The 12,385-nt window shown below is 36.9% G+C and overlaps 1 protein-coding gene across 2 annotated transcripts in view; it reads right to left on the bottom strand.

The window, feature by feature from the left end:
* LOC124594106 (vacuolar protein sorting-associated protein 18 homolog) overlaps positions 1 to 6,236 on the bottom strand; it is a 262,862-nt gene extending 256,626 nt beyond the window's left edge. Inside the window, exons 1-2 of one of the 2 annotated variants that reach the window (XM_047132457.1) lie at positions 5,859 to 6,236; positions 5,598 to 5,781 (exon numbers count right to left, since the gene is read on the bottom strand). In XM_047132457.1, coding sequence (XP_046988413.1) covers positions 5,598 to 5,781; positions 5,859 to 5,939 — 265 coding nt within the window. In that variant the 5' untranslated portion in view covers positions 5,940 to 6,236. The remainder of the gene's footprint in view (positions 1 to 5,597; positions 5,782 to 5,858) is intronic. The other variant, XM_047132458.1, reaches the window with a different exon arrangement.
* Between the last annotated feature and the right edge of the window lie 6,149 nt (positions 6,237 to 12,385).

The raw sequence follows: 12,385 nt of genomic DNA on the forward strand, positions 1-12,385 counted from the left end.
TGATAAAATACTAAGAAATTTAGTGACTTCAGGGCTCTTGTCTTGACATTCTTCAGGCATGACAAACATGTGTGTTTCTCACTGAAAAAGAGGTCCACGAGCTTTACAGATTGCTCAAAACTCAGTACATTGTCACCCAGTTATAATTTTGGATTGATTATTAACATGATATACATGCATGATTAAATTATCCACACCCAGTGAACAACAGAAAAAGTGCCGCAGTGTAGACACTATACCATTAACTGCTATTGGAAACATGTTAATGGTAAAGATGTTCACTTGATAGACACTATTCTCCTGGATTGCTAATGCTAAACATAAAACAACATTCTGAATGGAAGGATTGCGTTATAACAAAAGACAACCCCAGAAACTCCGTACACATAGTAACTGTGCAATATGGTGTTGCCACATGGCATTGCAAGCCTCTGTAATGTAAAAAAAAAAAAAAATCCTATTAAATGTTGCCTATGAAAAAGGCTTCTTTTATTGTTGCCATTAAGTGAATAAGATTACTGAGTGTGGAAGATACTTTTCGAAACCACTCTCATAGTGACAGAGAGCCAACAAGTAGCTGTTATTCATTCTAATGATTTCCACACAAGTGCTACACTGGATAACTAGTGCAATCCTTAACTGGTTTCAGGAGCAGCATCACAGTTGCTACTATCCAGGAATTGGAATATTGTCATTCAGCCAAACACTGTTTAAAAGTATGATGAGGTAGCCCTTGGATGTGGGGTTTAGGTGGCGTCACGTATCTAATGCACCCTGCCTCTGGTGCTGGATTGTGAGCCACATACAAAGCATGTTCTCATTCCCACAGAGTAATTGGAAACCTGTACTCTTCAGTTTCGTTGTAGCTTAAATTCAGCCCTGCTCTCTGATAATTTCTGTCTGTGTTGGAATGTGTGTTCTAGGCTGTGGATGCCCTACAGAAATATTGTAGCCATAACATAGTTACTGTTGCATTGTGCTGCCAGTTAGTTTACTTGTCGTTGGGAAGTGACTAATAAGGCAATCTTGGTCTTTAGCAGCTATCATTGTGCTAACATGGTTTGAGTTTAGGTAGTTGGTGCAGTAACGTGGATTGTGGAAGTGTTTTCAATGAGTTACTAAGGTCTTTTTTGTTTATTGTTTGGCGTTCTTGTTAGGTCTGATTAGTTTGGTGTTTGTTGTGCAGAAAGAAGTCTAATTTTTTTTAATTGGTATTCAATTAGGATGCTTTAGGAGATTCTTTTGTTTTGTGTGTGTGTGTGTGTGTGTGTGTGTGTGTGTGTGTGTGTGTGTGTGTGTGTGTGTGGGCGCGCGCGCGCACGTGGCCAATCTAGGTGGTACTGCTGGAGGCTTTTGTTGGTCAGTAATTTTTGTTTTGGTTTTATTCTACAGTAATTGTGATGTTGTGTCTGTTGTATATTTACAGTAGGTAATTGTGTTTTAATTCATGTACTAAATATGGTGTATTTCGTTTTTTAAGTTGGCGGGTCTTGGTTCCACATATTTGGTTTTTTGTTATCGATAGTTGCAGTTGAGCTATATAGGTCAAGCAAAATGTGCCATACCACTTTTTGGTATCGACATCTGCCATTGAGCTATAAAGGTCAAGAAAAATATCCGATTCCTGTGGTTTTGTTGGTGTGGCAGAATGGTGCAATTTAATTTTTTTATTTTATTTGTTTTAGGATGGTGCGGTAAGTTTTTATTGTTGTTTATTTAGCTTGTCCCCGCCCTAAACCCCCAATTTCTATGGTTGTCCTGTTAGTTTAATTTTATTTTTGGAGTGAGACATTTTTGTGTCACTTTTATTTTAGCTCACATTTGTTGGCATCTGTATGTAGTGATGTCATTGTTGCTGTATCGTATACGCTGGAAATAGGTGTTTCCACCATATTGGTGACTTCATGAGTCAAAGTAGATGGATAGTTCCCAGAATGAGATTTTCACTCTGCAGCGGAGTGTGTGGATAGTATCGGACACTTCTGTACTGCCAAATGTATATGTAGGTGTGGATTATGTGAGGAAGGTGATATTCATATGATTGTTTCACAAGCTGTCACCTCTATCACACTGTCTCTCACATTAATGCTGCTATTTCACTAAAAAACGTAATTATTGATAATTTTTGTAACTAATATTACACTCTTACTAAATAGAGATAACAGTAATGATCTTTCAAAAATAAGTCAGTTTTGTGACAGGATCACAACTGAACATTTTGTTGTTATCCATCAGAAAATTACAGTTCATCCCTCAGTGAGTAATTACACCTAGATAATGCTGAAGATGATCTAGATAAGATACACAAGGACCAAACACTCCTTCTGAATAGTATGTGGCTGTTTGAAAAACTGAACTACTGTGCACCTATGTTTTGATACAGAAGAATGGCACTCTACTTTGTTACTGGCATCTGTGGCAATAGTTTGCAGACAGCTACAGATTTATTAACGTGATCATGTGTTTATATGCTTACCTATTGCCTGTGTTAGTGTGGATTTAGCGACTTTTACAACCACTTTCCTTAGAGTTGTGGCAAACAAAATTGAAACATCACAATTTTGCAAGATCATTAGATGAAAATTTGTTTGAACACTTTAATTTCATTTCTTTTCCATTAAATATCAAAGACTTCTTGTTCCAACCAGAGAGTATTTTGTGCAGTTTATGCAAAACTCTGGCGTAACATGCAGTGATCCTGCCTAACAAGGATCCCCCACACATTTCTCACCTTATGCCTTGCAATTACACCCTGATGTGATGTGTCCACATATCAGAAATTTAGAGCATTTTATTGTGCCAATGTATGAAACATTTGCAAATTATCCCCTTTTAAAACCGTGCTGGTATGCCATCAAGAGTCATAAAGCGAAAGAGTGCGAAGTCGAGAGGTGAAGGTCGGTGCACCAACACATGGATGTCCCGGTATACGAGTAGTGCTGGCTTGTTAAAGGAATTGCATTGGTTTGAGTTTTGGACTATGGCAGTGCTTACCTGGACTGGTGGCTTAATCTGCACATGGAGATGTCTTATAATCGTGAATTGAGAAGGAGAATATTGAGGATTATTGAGCTTCCTTACAGGAGTAAAATGATACTATATTTGTAGTCTGCAAAGGATTAATTTGGTACCTTAACTTGAACACTCCTGCATCCAGTACTTCTGCTGTGCTGATAAACATCCAGCACTGGGCGGCTTAATTTACTGGTGTATTATAAGTGCAAAAATTATTCACTCTATAAATCATAATGCCAACAGGCATATTATATCAAGTAATTGACAGTATGTGACATTGTTATGTACCATCTAATGTTTTTCTCATCTCATTCTAGTCTTTCTGAATTTCACAATGTTGCCTACATCTGTTGATCCGATAAGGCACATGCTACTGTATGTGGGGAAGGTATCACGAGTCCAAAAATTTGTACTACTTGTTAGCATTAAGGACACAGAAATTTGTAAAAGGCTGCTGCTAGGATGCATAGGGTTTGATTAAATACTGTATGTTACATATGTGTGAGTTTACCTAAAACTGCTAGTATCGTGTGAGTGTTTAACTCATCATGGACACCATCATGTGATTACTATGATTAACGAAATCGAGAATGAGGAAATCCTTGTTAAGGCTGTCATTGTAATTATTTTGTATGTTGGGACTCACGGTGGTTATCAGTTGTAAGCCTTTTTCTTTCCAAGTGTTACCTATTGTTCTTTTCAAGTTGTGTAGAGAAATGTGTGATTTATGAGGTGTTGGATGGGCATTGGAGGTCCAGTAAATGTTCGGCTTTGAAATAATCAGATGTCAGTTGGCACCGAATGGGAACCCACGGGTGTTAGCAGTATCAGGCTTGCTGCAGACGGGGGCTGCTTGATTTTGTTGAGTGAGGTTTGCTCATGGGAAACTAACTTACTTCAGTGGAACCTTGTATTTTATAATAGTTTAAACGATTTTCACTGCATTTGATTGTATCACAAACTTTGAATATTTACTTTCTCTCAAGATGCATAAATGGACTTTAAAAATTTATTGTTTAATACTTAATGATTACTAATGGAGTTTGTATAAATGATTAGACTATGATTCAAAAAACATACGAGTACCTTTAACGGCGTGTTTTAAGGGTTTAGAAATATTACAAGGAGTTACTGTTGTGTAAATGTATAGTTCTTGTGAATGATTTTTAGTTTTATGTTTTTGAATTTGATTGACTGGAAGTAATGGTTCTTTTGAAAGATCGTGATTATTTTAGTCCACTTAGATGTAAAAACTTACAAAAGTGTAATTAACATCTAATTTTAATAAATGTTTGAAAGTGTTAGTCTGGCTTTTGATGCCCAGTCCTCACGCTTCTGCCCACTTGGTACAGTATCATACTATGTATGTAAAGTCTCACCTTAAGGTGAAAAAATCCTGCCCTGATTTGCTGAGGAAGGATAGGGAAACTGAATGTTATGACGGTGGTAGCAGTCTTCTGTGTCTCACCATTACACTGTTATACCATCCATTTCCCATCCCATTTATACTCAAGCAGTATGCATGTCAATGATGCCTCCCATCACTAATGAGTCCCTAGCTGAAATTAAGTGTGTACGTATTTTCTCCTGCTAGTAGCAGGTAAGTAGTAATGGCTTCAATAAGAAGCATTCCATTGTGGAGTCTTAACTCATTTTAAATTATCAACAATACCTTCTGAAGTCTCATCAATGCAGAAACGAGATACCTTCTGATCTGAAAATAACACAATCCCCTTTCTTCCTTTACTACAATAAATGCATACTGACACTCTAGCACACTTGTTACAATCTCCAGCTGATTTACTGAGCGCATTTCTTGTGCAGTTGTTATGTCCAGCCCTCTTGCAGTAGCATGTATTACAGGACTGATGGTGCTGACTACAATTCGGTTCTGGAACCCTGTATTTGTTATCTCTCAATGAGCCCCCTGGGGGCACATAGTTTTGGTCACTGTAGAAATTCCAATTCATGAGGAATATTCAAGACGAGCCGTCCGCTTCGGCCAGTGGCATAATGTTAATGGCTACTGTGACGTCACATTTTCAAACATATATTTAGAGTTTTGTTGTTAGATGGCAAAGCCACAAAATGTGAAAGCAAGAGATTATGATGACAGATTGTGCTGCAGTTTAGCCTGTTTTATGAAAATCACCAGTGACATCACGTTATAGTTGCCATGCTGTTTACGACGTTTGTTGCATGTTTCCTACAACACTGGTAAAAGCTAACGACTCTTACTGGATAGTCCTCTTTGTCCGAAATTCCATTCCCACAGATGCACTTGCCTGTGTCTGTATTATTCTCCAAAATGAAATTACTTGTCATTCAGATATATTTGTACTGACAAACTGCTATACTACTTTAAACAATCCAAAGGACTTTCATTATTCTCTTTCGCAGCTCGTTAATACGCTTGCATAAAAAGTTCAAAATCTAAAGGCGTACAATCAGTTAAAGAATAAACATATTTTTTTTATAAAAATCATACAACTACAGAACTAATTTGCACATTAGACAGTATTGAAGCTTTCTTTGGTTTACACATAAAAATGGAATTCACTGTGCATTGGATAGTTTATTACCTTCTTTCTTCTCTGGTGGCTGAACACTAATTCTTAAAAGCACATAATTTGCCATGGCTACTACAACGTGATCATTACTGACAGCTAGATGTGTTATACTTTCCGCAGGCGAAAAATTGACTTTGTGTTTACTGAATATTGGTGTTTCCTCTTCCAACTTCATATGTATGAAACCTGTTGTACTCTGAAAACCCAATGAGTGTCAAGTTATATTTAGCTGATAGAAAAATGTGGTTATTTACAAGTGTTGTATTCTTTTACCATCTCTGGGCGAATAATTGGTGCGGTTGTTCCTCTCACACGCTGAGAAGCTTGTTCATACTGGTCAAATAACGAAGTCATTTTGGGATACTAGATTCCTGTTAATTTTAACTTTCAGAAAAATATAACGGGCTTCGCACATTCACTTCACATTAGCTTTAAATAATAACAATCCTAAACTGCTTTAAATAACTGCGGAAATAATAGACAGGCACCGAACTGATGACTGTCACCACTTAAACCCTCCGAGTCCTTTCAGAATTACTTTCGAACATATCAATAGCACACCGTCGTAAACCCACTGCAAGCACACATGTGTTTTGACAGCAAAATTTGTTGTAGTTTCTTTTTGACAGTTGGTACAACTATTTTCATATGATGTCAAAGATAGTCAATGAATAAACAAAACCCGCAAAGGTTCCTTTTTTGGGGGGGGGGGGAGGTTTTTTTTTAATTATGTGAAGTTCGTGACACAGTGTCTGCTGTTCCTGTTTGGTTGCTGTTCAAGGAAGATCTCTTTTCTGACAGTAATATAATTTGCTAAACGGAATCGAAGTTAAACTATTGTCATTGCGTTCATTCACGTTATAGTAAGCTTTGTGTCTTGTTAATCTTTACAGTACATTCTAGCTTGCTTTCTCTCGTGACATATTGCAAAAGGATGATTCTCACACAAAATAAAAGTAATATCTGAAAGCGAAAAATTAAAGACCAATTCAGACTGGCCGTCACAGCTACGTCAAGTCCGGGTTTATTCACAATGTCCGTCAGGACACGGCAAATCAATTCAAGTCACTTGATATAAAATCAAATCGCTGTCCTCAACTGTTCTTTCGCTGGCATGGTGGCACAGTCTACCACAACACTCCCGACACTTCGGCTTCATTTTGTTGCCTACTGTGCCAGTAGTGCGCCAAGCGACCAGAAAGTTAAACTGTTGAGATCGGCGCGATCGTGAAAGCGGAAGCAAATAGTAGTTGTTTATTTTGGTTTGTACAATGGCTTTTACAAATGTGAGCATAGCCTAGCGCGGTAGATTGCAGCAACGACAAGAAGAAGGTACCACACCTTTCCTAAGGTCCCTGAGAGGCATATACCATCATGTTACTAAACTTTATTGTCAGGATTCGCTTGCAAACTACGTGTATATTGATGATTACTGCTTCGTTTTAGGAGCAGAAAATGGCTAGTGTATGGCAGATGAGAGGATCTCGCGAAAAGAGACCCCATTTACCTTTATATTAATGTTAAGTTTTGTCCGCTACACGTCGAACAAAGCCAGACAATAATAAACTCGCGTGGAATGCAGTTAACCACATTGTTTGACATTCGATTCATGGGAATAGATAAATCTATAAACGAAAATGAAAAACTAAACATTCTTCTAAATGAAAAGCTATTTGTCCAAATTATCTCAGACTTCCTAAAAATGAAATTAAGTACCAAAAGAGTTGGAAACAATCAATTATTTAAATCAATGCAAACGAGAAAAATCTTACCCAATGTCTAGCGCTGTCGTTTAAAAACACATTAATTTATTTCAATTTACAAGGTTGGCGCTTATGCACAGCAGACAACTGATTTATTATCTATGACTCGAAAGTAAAGCAACGCAAACCCTCTAGAAGTAGCCAGTACTTTTAACAGATATTATATTACTGTAGCAGACGAATCAATAAGTCAAAATAAAACAAATGCAGTAAGTAAATTGTTAAACCCCCCACATACAAATCATACTATGGTTTTCATACCTACAACAGATGCAGAAGTGTCAAACCTAATAAAACAACTTAAAATTAAACACTCTTCTGGCTTGGATGGTGTTAAATCACATCTCATAAAGGAATGCAGAGAATGTATATTAAAACCATTGACACACATGCTGAATGCTGCGATAGAAGAAGGTATATTTCCAGATTCACTGAAAGTGAAGCCAATATTTAAGAAAGGGAACAGGGATGAATTAGGAAATTACAGGCCAATATCATTGATCTCAACATTTGCTAAAATCTACGAAATGATAATAAAGAATAGAATTGTAAGTTTTATAACAAAGTACAGTATACTGCATTCATCACAACATGGTTTCAGAGAAGGGAAGTCAACAAAAACAGCATCAACAGATATAATTGAGCACATTCTTAATTTACTTGACAGGCAACAAAAGACTTGTGGGATTTTTATGGACCTATCTAAGGCATTTGATTGTGTGAACCACTCAAAATTAATGATGAAATTATATCAGTATGGAATTAGAGGAAAATGCTATGACATACTTAAATCATACATTAAAAATAGGAAACAATGCACAGAAATCAGACATACTAGTGGGGGAAATAGAACAAACTACATATCAGAATTACAAACAGTTAAACACGGTGTGCCGCAAGGGTCTGTGCTTGGGCCAATACTATTTATACTCTACGCAAATGACTTCCCTAGCTATATAAATCAGAAACTTATAATGTATGCTGATGACACAACAATCATTTGCACAGCTGACACAAAGGAGGAGCTTGAGAAGGAAGCACTCCTGACTATTAGAAATTCAAATAAATATTTAACACAAAACAACCTGTTTATGAATCAGTCTAAAACAATGAATGTAGTATTTCAGACCAAGCATAGTGAAAATTATAATATAAATGTTAATATAAATGGAAAGACTATTAAAGAAGTAACCAGCACAAATTTTCTAGGAACTATAATAGACAAACATTTGGCATGGGGGGAGCACATAGATGCACTGTGTAAAAAGATAAACAAACAGATCTTCATCATGCATAAAACAGCTAAGACTGTGGATGATAAAGTCCTCAGATCAATGTATTATGGACTTGTCTTCCCACATTTGTTTTATTCAGTTCATATATGGGGAAATGCACAAGCTGGCTACCTAAAAAGAATATTCACAATTCAGAAAAGGGCAGTGAGATGCATTGCAAAAATACCACCAAGACAGACCTGTAGGCAAGCTTTTGCACACTATAATATTATGACAGTATATTCACTGTATATATACCAAAGCATAATGGTGGTAAGGTCAAGTGACAAACACCTCCTAAATAAAGATATACACAAACACGGTACAAGAGGAAATGAAAATTACTACATGATAAACAGAAATCTAAAACTGTCTATGACTGCCCCAGAAGAAGCAGGCAAAAGGTTTTTTAATAAACTCCCCAAAATCATTAAAAAAGAAACAGATCTAAAATGTTTTAAAAATCATTTGAAACTATATCTCACAGAGAAATGTATATACAGTTTGAGTGAATACTAAGATGGTGTTTAAATATATCATTACTGAAATGTACCTGTAATAATTATCATTTCTGTATGTTTTTTTGGTTTGTGTGTACGTATAATGTGAAACATGTAAAACCTTTGTATGATTATGGACTATTTCTGTTTAATCATTTGTTTCATTTATATATATATATTGAAATCAAGTTTGATGTTAATAGGCTATTGTATGACACACCCAATACTCTCAGCTGGATTTTCAGCTGGAGTCCATGGGCAAAGAATAAATAAATAAATAAATAAATAAACATTAATATCTATGAGCAACTTATGACGTCATTGGTCGACCCCAAAGGAGCCATATCAACTGACGATGAAGAGCAAACTGCCACAAAGGTGCGACAAAGCATCTAATGCTGTAAAACACTCCCACGGCAGAGAATCAGCCAGTTCCATATATAAGTGCCAGATTCGCCTGCTTTGACGATGAAGTGGTAAAATTAAGGGCAGTTATTCGTGCCTAGAAAAAGATACAGAGAGCAATAGAAACTGTATCAGAAGGATCAAGTGAAGAAGGACAAACAAATTTTGAAGACTATAGGATCTCGATATTCAAAAATCGTGCCGTTGACTTGTTGATAAGCCAGATTAGCAAGCCATCTGCAAGATGGAAAGACGAAAATAAGTTGTTTGCTCTAAATTTATTATATTACAGCACTCAGGCATACAGACTTTGTCAGAATGTTTTATGTTCCCATCAGTGTGTATATTACAGAGGTATGTGGAAAGCATACAAATAAAATATAGGATAAGTGACAATGTTTCACCTTTTAAAGCAAAGGGTAGAGCATTTTTCTGGTACTGATAAACGAGTATGTATGTCATGTGCTTCTTATGTATGAATCTATGCATTTATATTCCGTTGATATGAACGTGGTAAAGTGCAGTTCTATCCAACATCACAAGTGTTTCTTCATGAATGTGTTGTAACTTGCGACTGGATTCATGATTTTCATCCCTACTTGCGTGTATTTTAGAATCATTTTTGGTACATCTCCGTCTTCTGATATCATACAAACTCTTGGAGGCAAAAAAATAATTTAAATATTTCGTAAATCTCGTAGGAAAGATATGCAAAACAAACATTACACTTACGACGCATCTGAAGTTCTCGTCTCTCGCCGCTTGGAGCGCTGGTGTCGCTCCAGCTGTCAAACAGTAAGAACTTCTACAGCAGTGAGTGTCGCGACTGTTATGTTAGACTGTGATGGCGCTCTTCGCAAGTGGTTCTCAACTGTTTTTATGCGTGAGGTACACATACCCATTTACAGTGCGGTAGCCTGGATGCTGAACCCATTCACAGTGCGGTAGCCTGGATGCTGAAGACTACACATGTACGAAATTATCAATCACCAGACTCAAACAGTTTGCAGCTTGCAGAGATACCTTGTATGATAGAGTAGGAAGACTGAACTGTGGAACAACCAAAAAAAAAAGGATGGAGGGTCCGAAAAATGTCATTGCGTGGTACAGAAAGGGAATTTCACACGCTCTAGAAGAAGATTTAGGAATTGGGAAGAGAAATTTACATTTTGTAAATGTTTTAGAAAATCGAAGCATCGCTGTTTTCATTTGTTACATCAAATTGCACCCAGACTTACTAGAAAGAACACAGAGTTACGAACTGAGATCACACTCTGTGAAAAATTGGTTTGTTTAAGTTTAGTTACAAATTTTTGTACATTGGTCACATCTCCCTCAATACCTTTCTCTTCAAGATTTATAGGTTTTCCTTGTGTTTGAGAGGCTGTAGTTAAATTACATCACAATATGATGAACAAGTTTTATGTTTTGAATAAAACAATGGTACTTAAAAACTGAAGACGCAGAATTTCCTAGAAAACAAAGCAAATACACCGATGGAAAAAGTTGCGTCACCAATAAGGAGCTGTGTGACAAACAAAAGCTGGTAGGCGTGTTTTTACATCTGATAGATGATGTCTATTCAAATTTCACGCCAGTGGCACCATGATGATGCAAATTAGGTTTGCTGTACACAAACACCGCAACAGTCGTGAAAATTAGTTTCTTTTGTGACTGGAAGTTAGTCAAGGATGCCTTTAAGGTGGCAAAGACACCATTATCAACATCTCACTGAGGCTGGGTAATAGGATTAAGAGAATCGTTTGTAATGGTACTTGAATTACATAACCATTACGGCACCTCACCTGAACCTCTCGATACCAGTAATATTCTTCTGTGTTTCTGTAAAGTAGTTGACATATTTCTGAGACAACATTCAGATTTGATTTCATTAATGTAGAGGTACTTTGATACATCGATATGTTTGTATTGCGATGATATTATTCTTATGTGTATTCTTTCTTTTGTCACTATGCTCTTTGTCGTACTTGTAACTCTGATTTCTGGGCGCCTAAGCGACTATTAGTTAGTTGTTAGAGAGTCAGACCTTGAAAAAGTCAAGTCTTGGACGTCATGTTGGAAAGACGTATTTTGTAGTCAGCTTATAAAATGTGAACTTTAACAGTGACTGTGAGGAAGATGTTTTCAAGTATGTTTTGTATTGTGAAGTGATGTTTAGTGTGTTATGTGATATTGCAATAAAAGCAATAAAATGGAAGTGTAACTTAAATTCGGAGTGCTGATTACTTTTTTACATCACCATTGTCCTGCAAAAGTGTAATCTTCAAGAATGGTTTGTGAAGCGCATCTACAAAACTTTTGAATACAGCAGAATAAAACCTAGGCCTCTTTGCATCCGAGCTCGGAATCATCACCACCTAGATTTTCGATGGTTGAGCCATGATTTTACAACGAGACAAGCGTTGGAAACACGAAAAGATGAGTGCCTAGTTTATTCATTATTACATGAAATGACTTTATTAACTGTGCTCTAATGACACCTGCCACATAATAACTTAGTTGTTGCCCGAAAATGCAGTATTTAGTAGCGTGAGCAACACCACAATCGTTATTAAGTTTTTACCTTTGTTGTGGTAGGGTTGTTAGAGGTTGCAAGCTACTGGGCTCTGGACGGCCATTTGGCATTGCTAAGAGAGAAGACCATCTTGTTTGGCATATGTTTGTTGGCATCGTACTGTATCTGCAGCAGCAATGTGGCACCACTGTGACGTAACAAACTGTTACAAATTAGTTACTGCAAGGACAGCTCCGAGTCGGACGCCCTGCAGCGTGCATTTCACAGTCCCCAAACCACTGCTATTTGCGACTTCAGTGGTTTCAAGCCAGAGCTCATTGGA

The sequence above is a fragment of the Schistocerca americana genome, chromosome 2, assembly GCF_021461395.2.
Source record: "Schistocerca americana isolate TAMUIC-IGC-003095 chromosome 2, iqSchAmer2.1, whole genome shotgun sequence".
Lineage (NCBI taxonomy): Eukaryota > Metazoa > Arthropoda > Insecta > Orthoptera > Acrididae > Schistocerca > Schistocerca americana.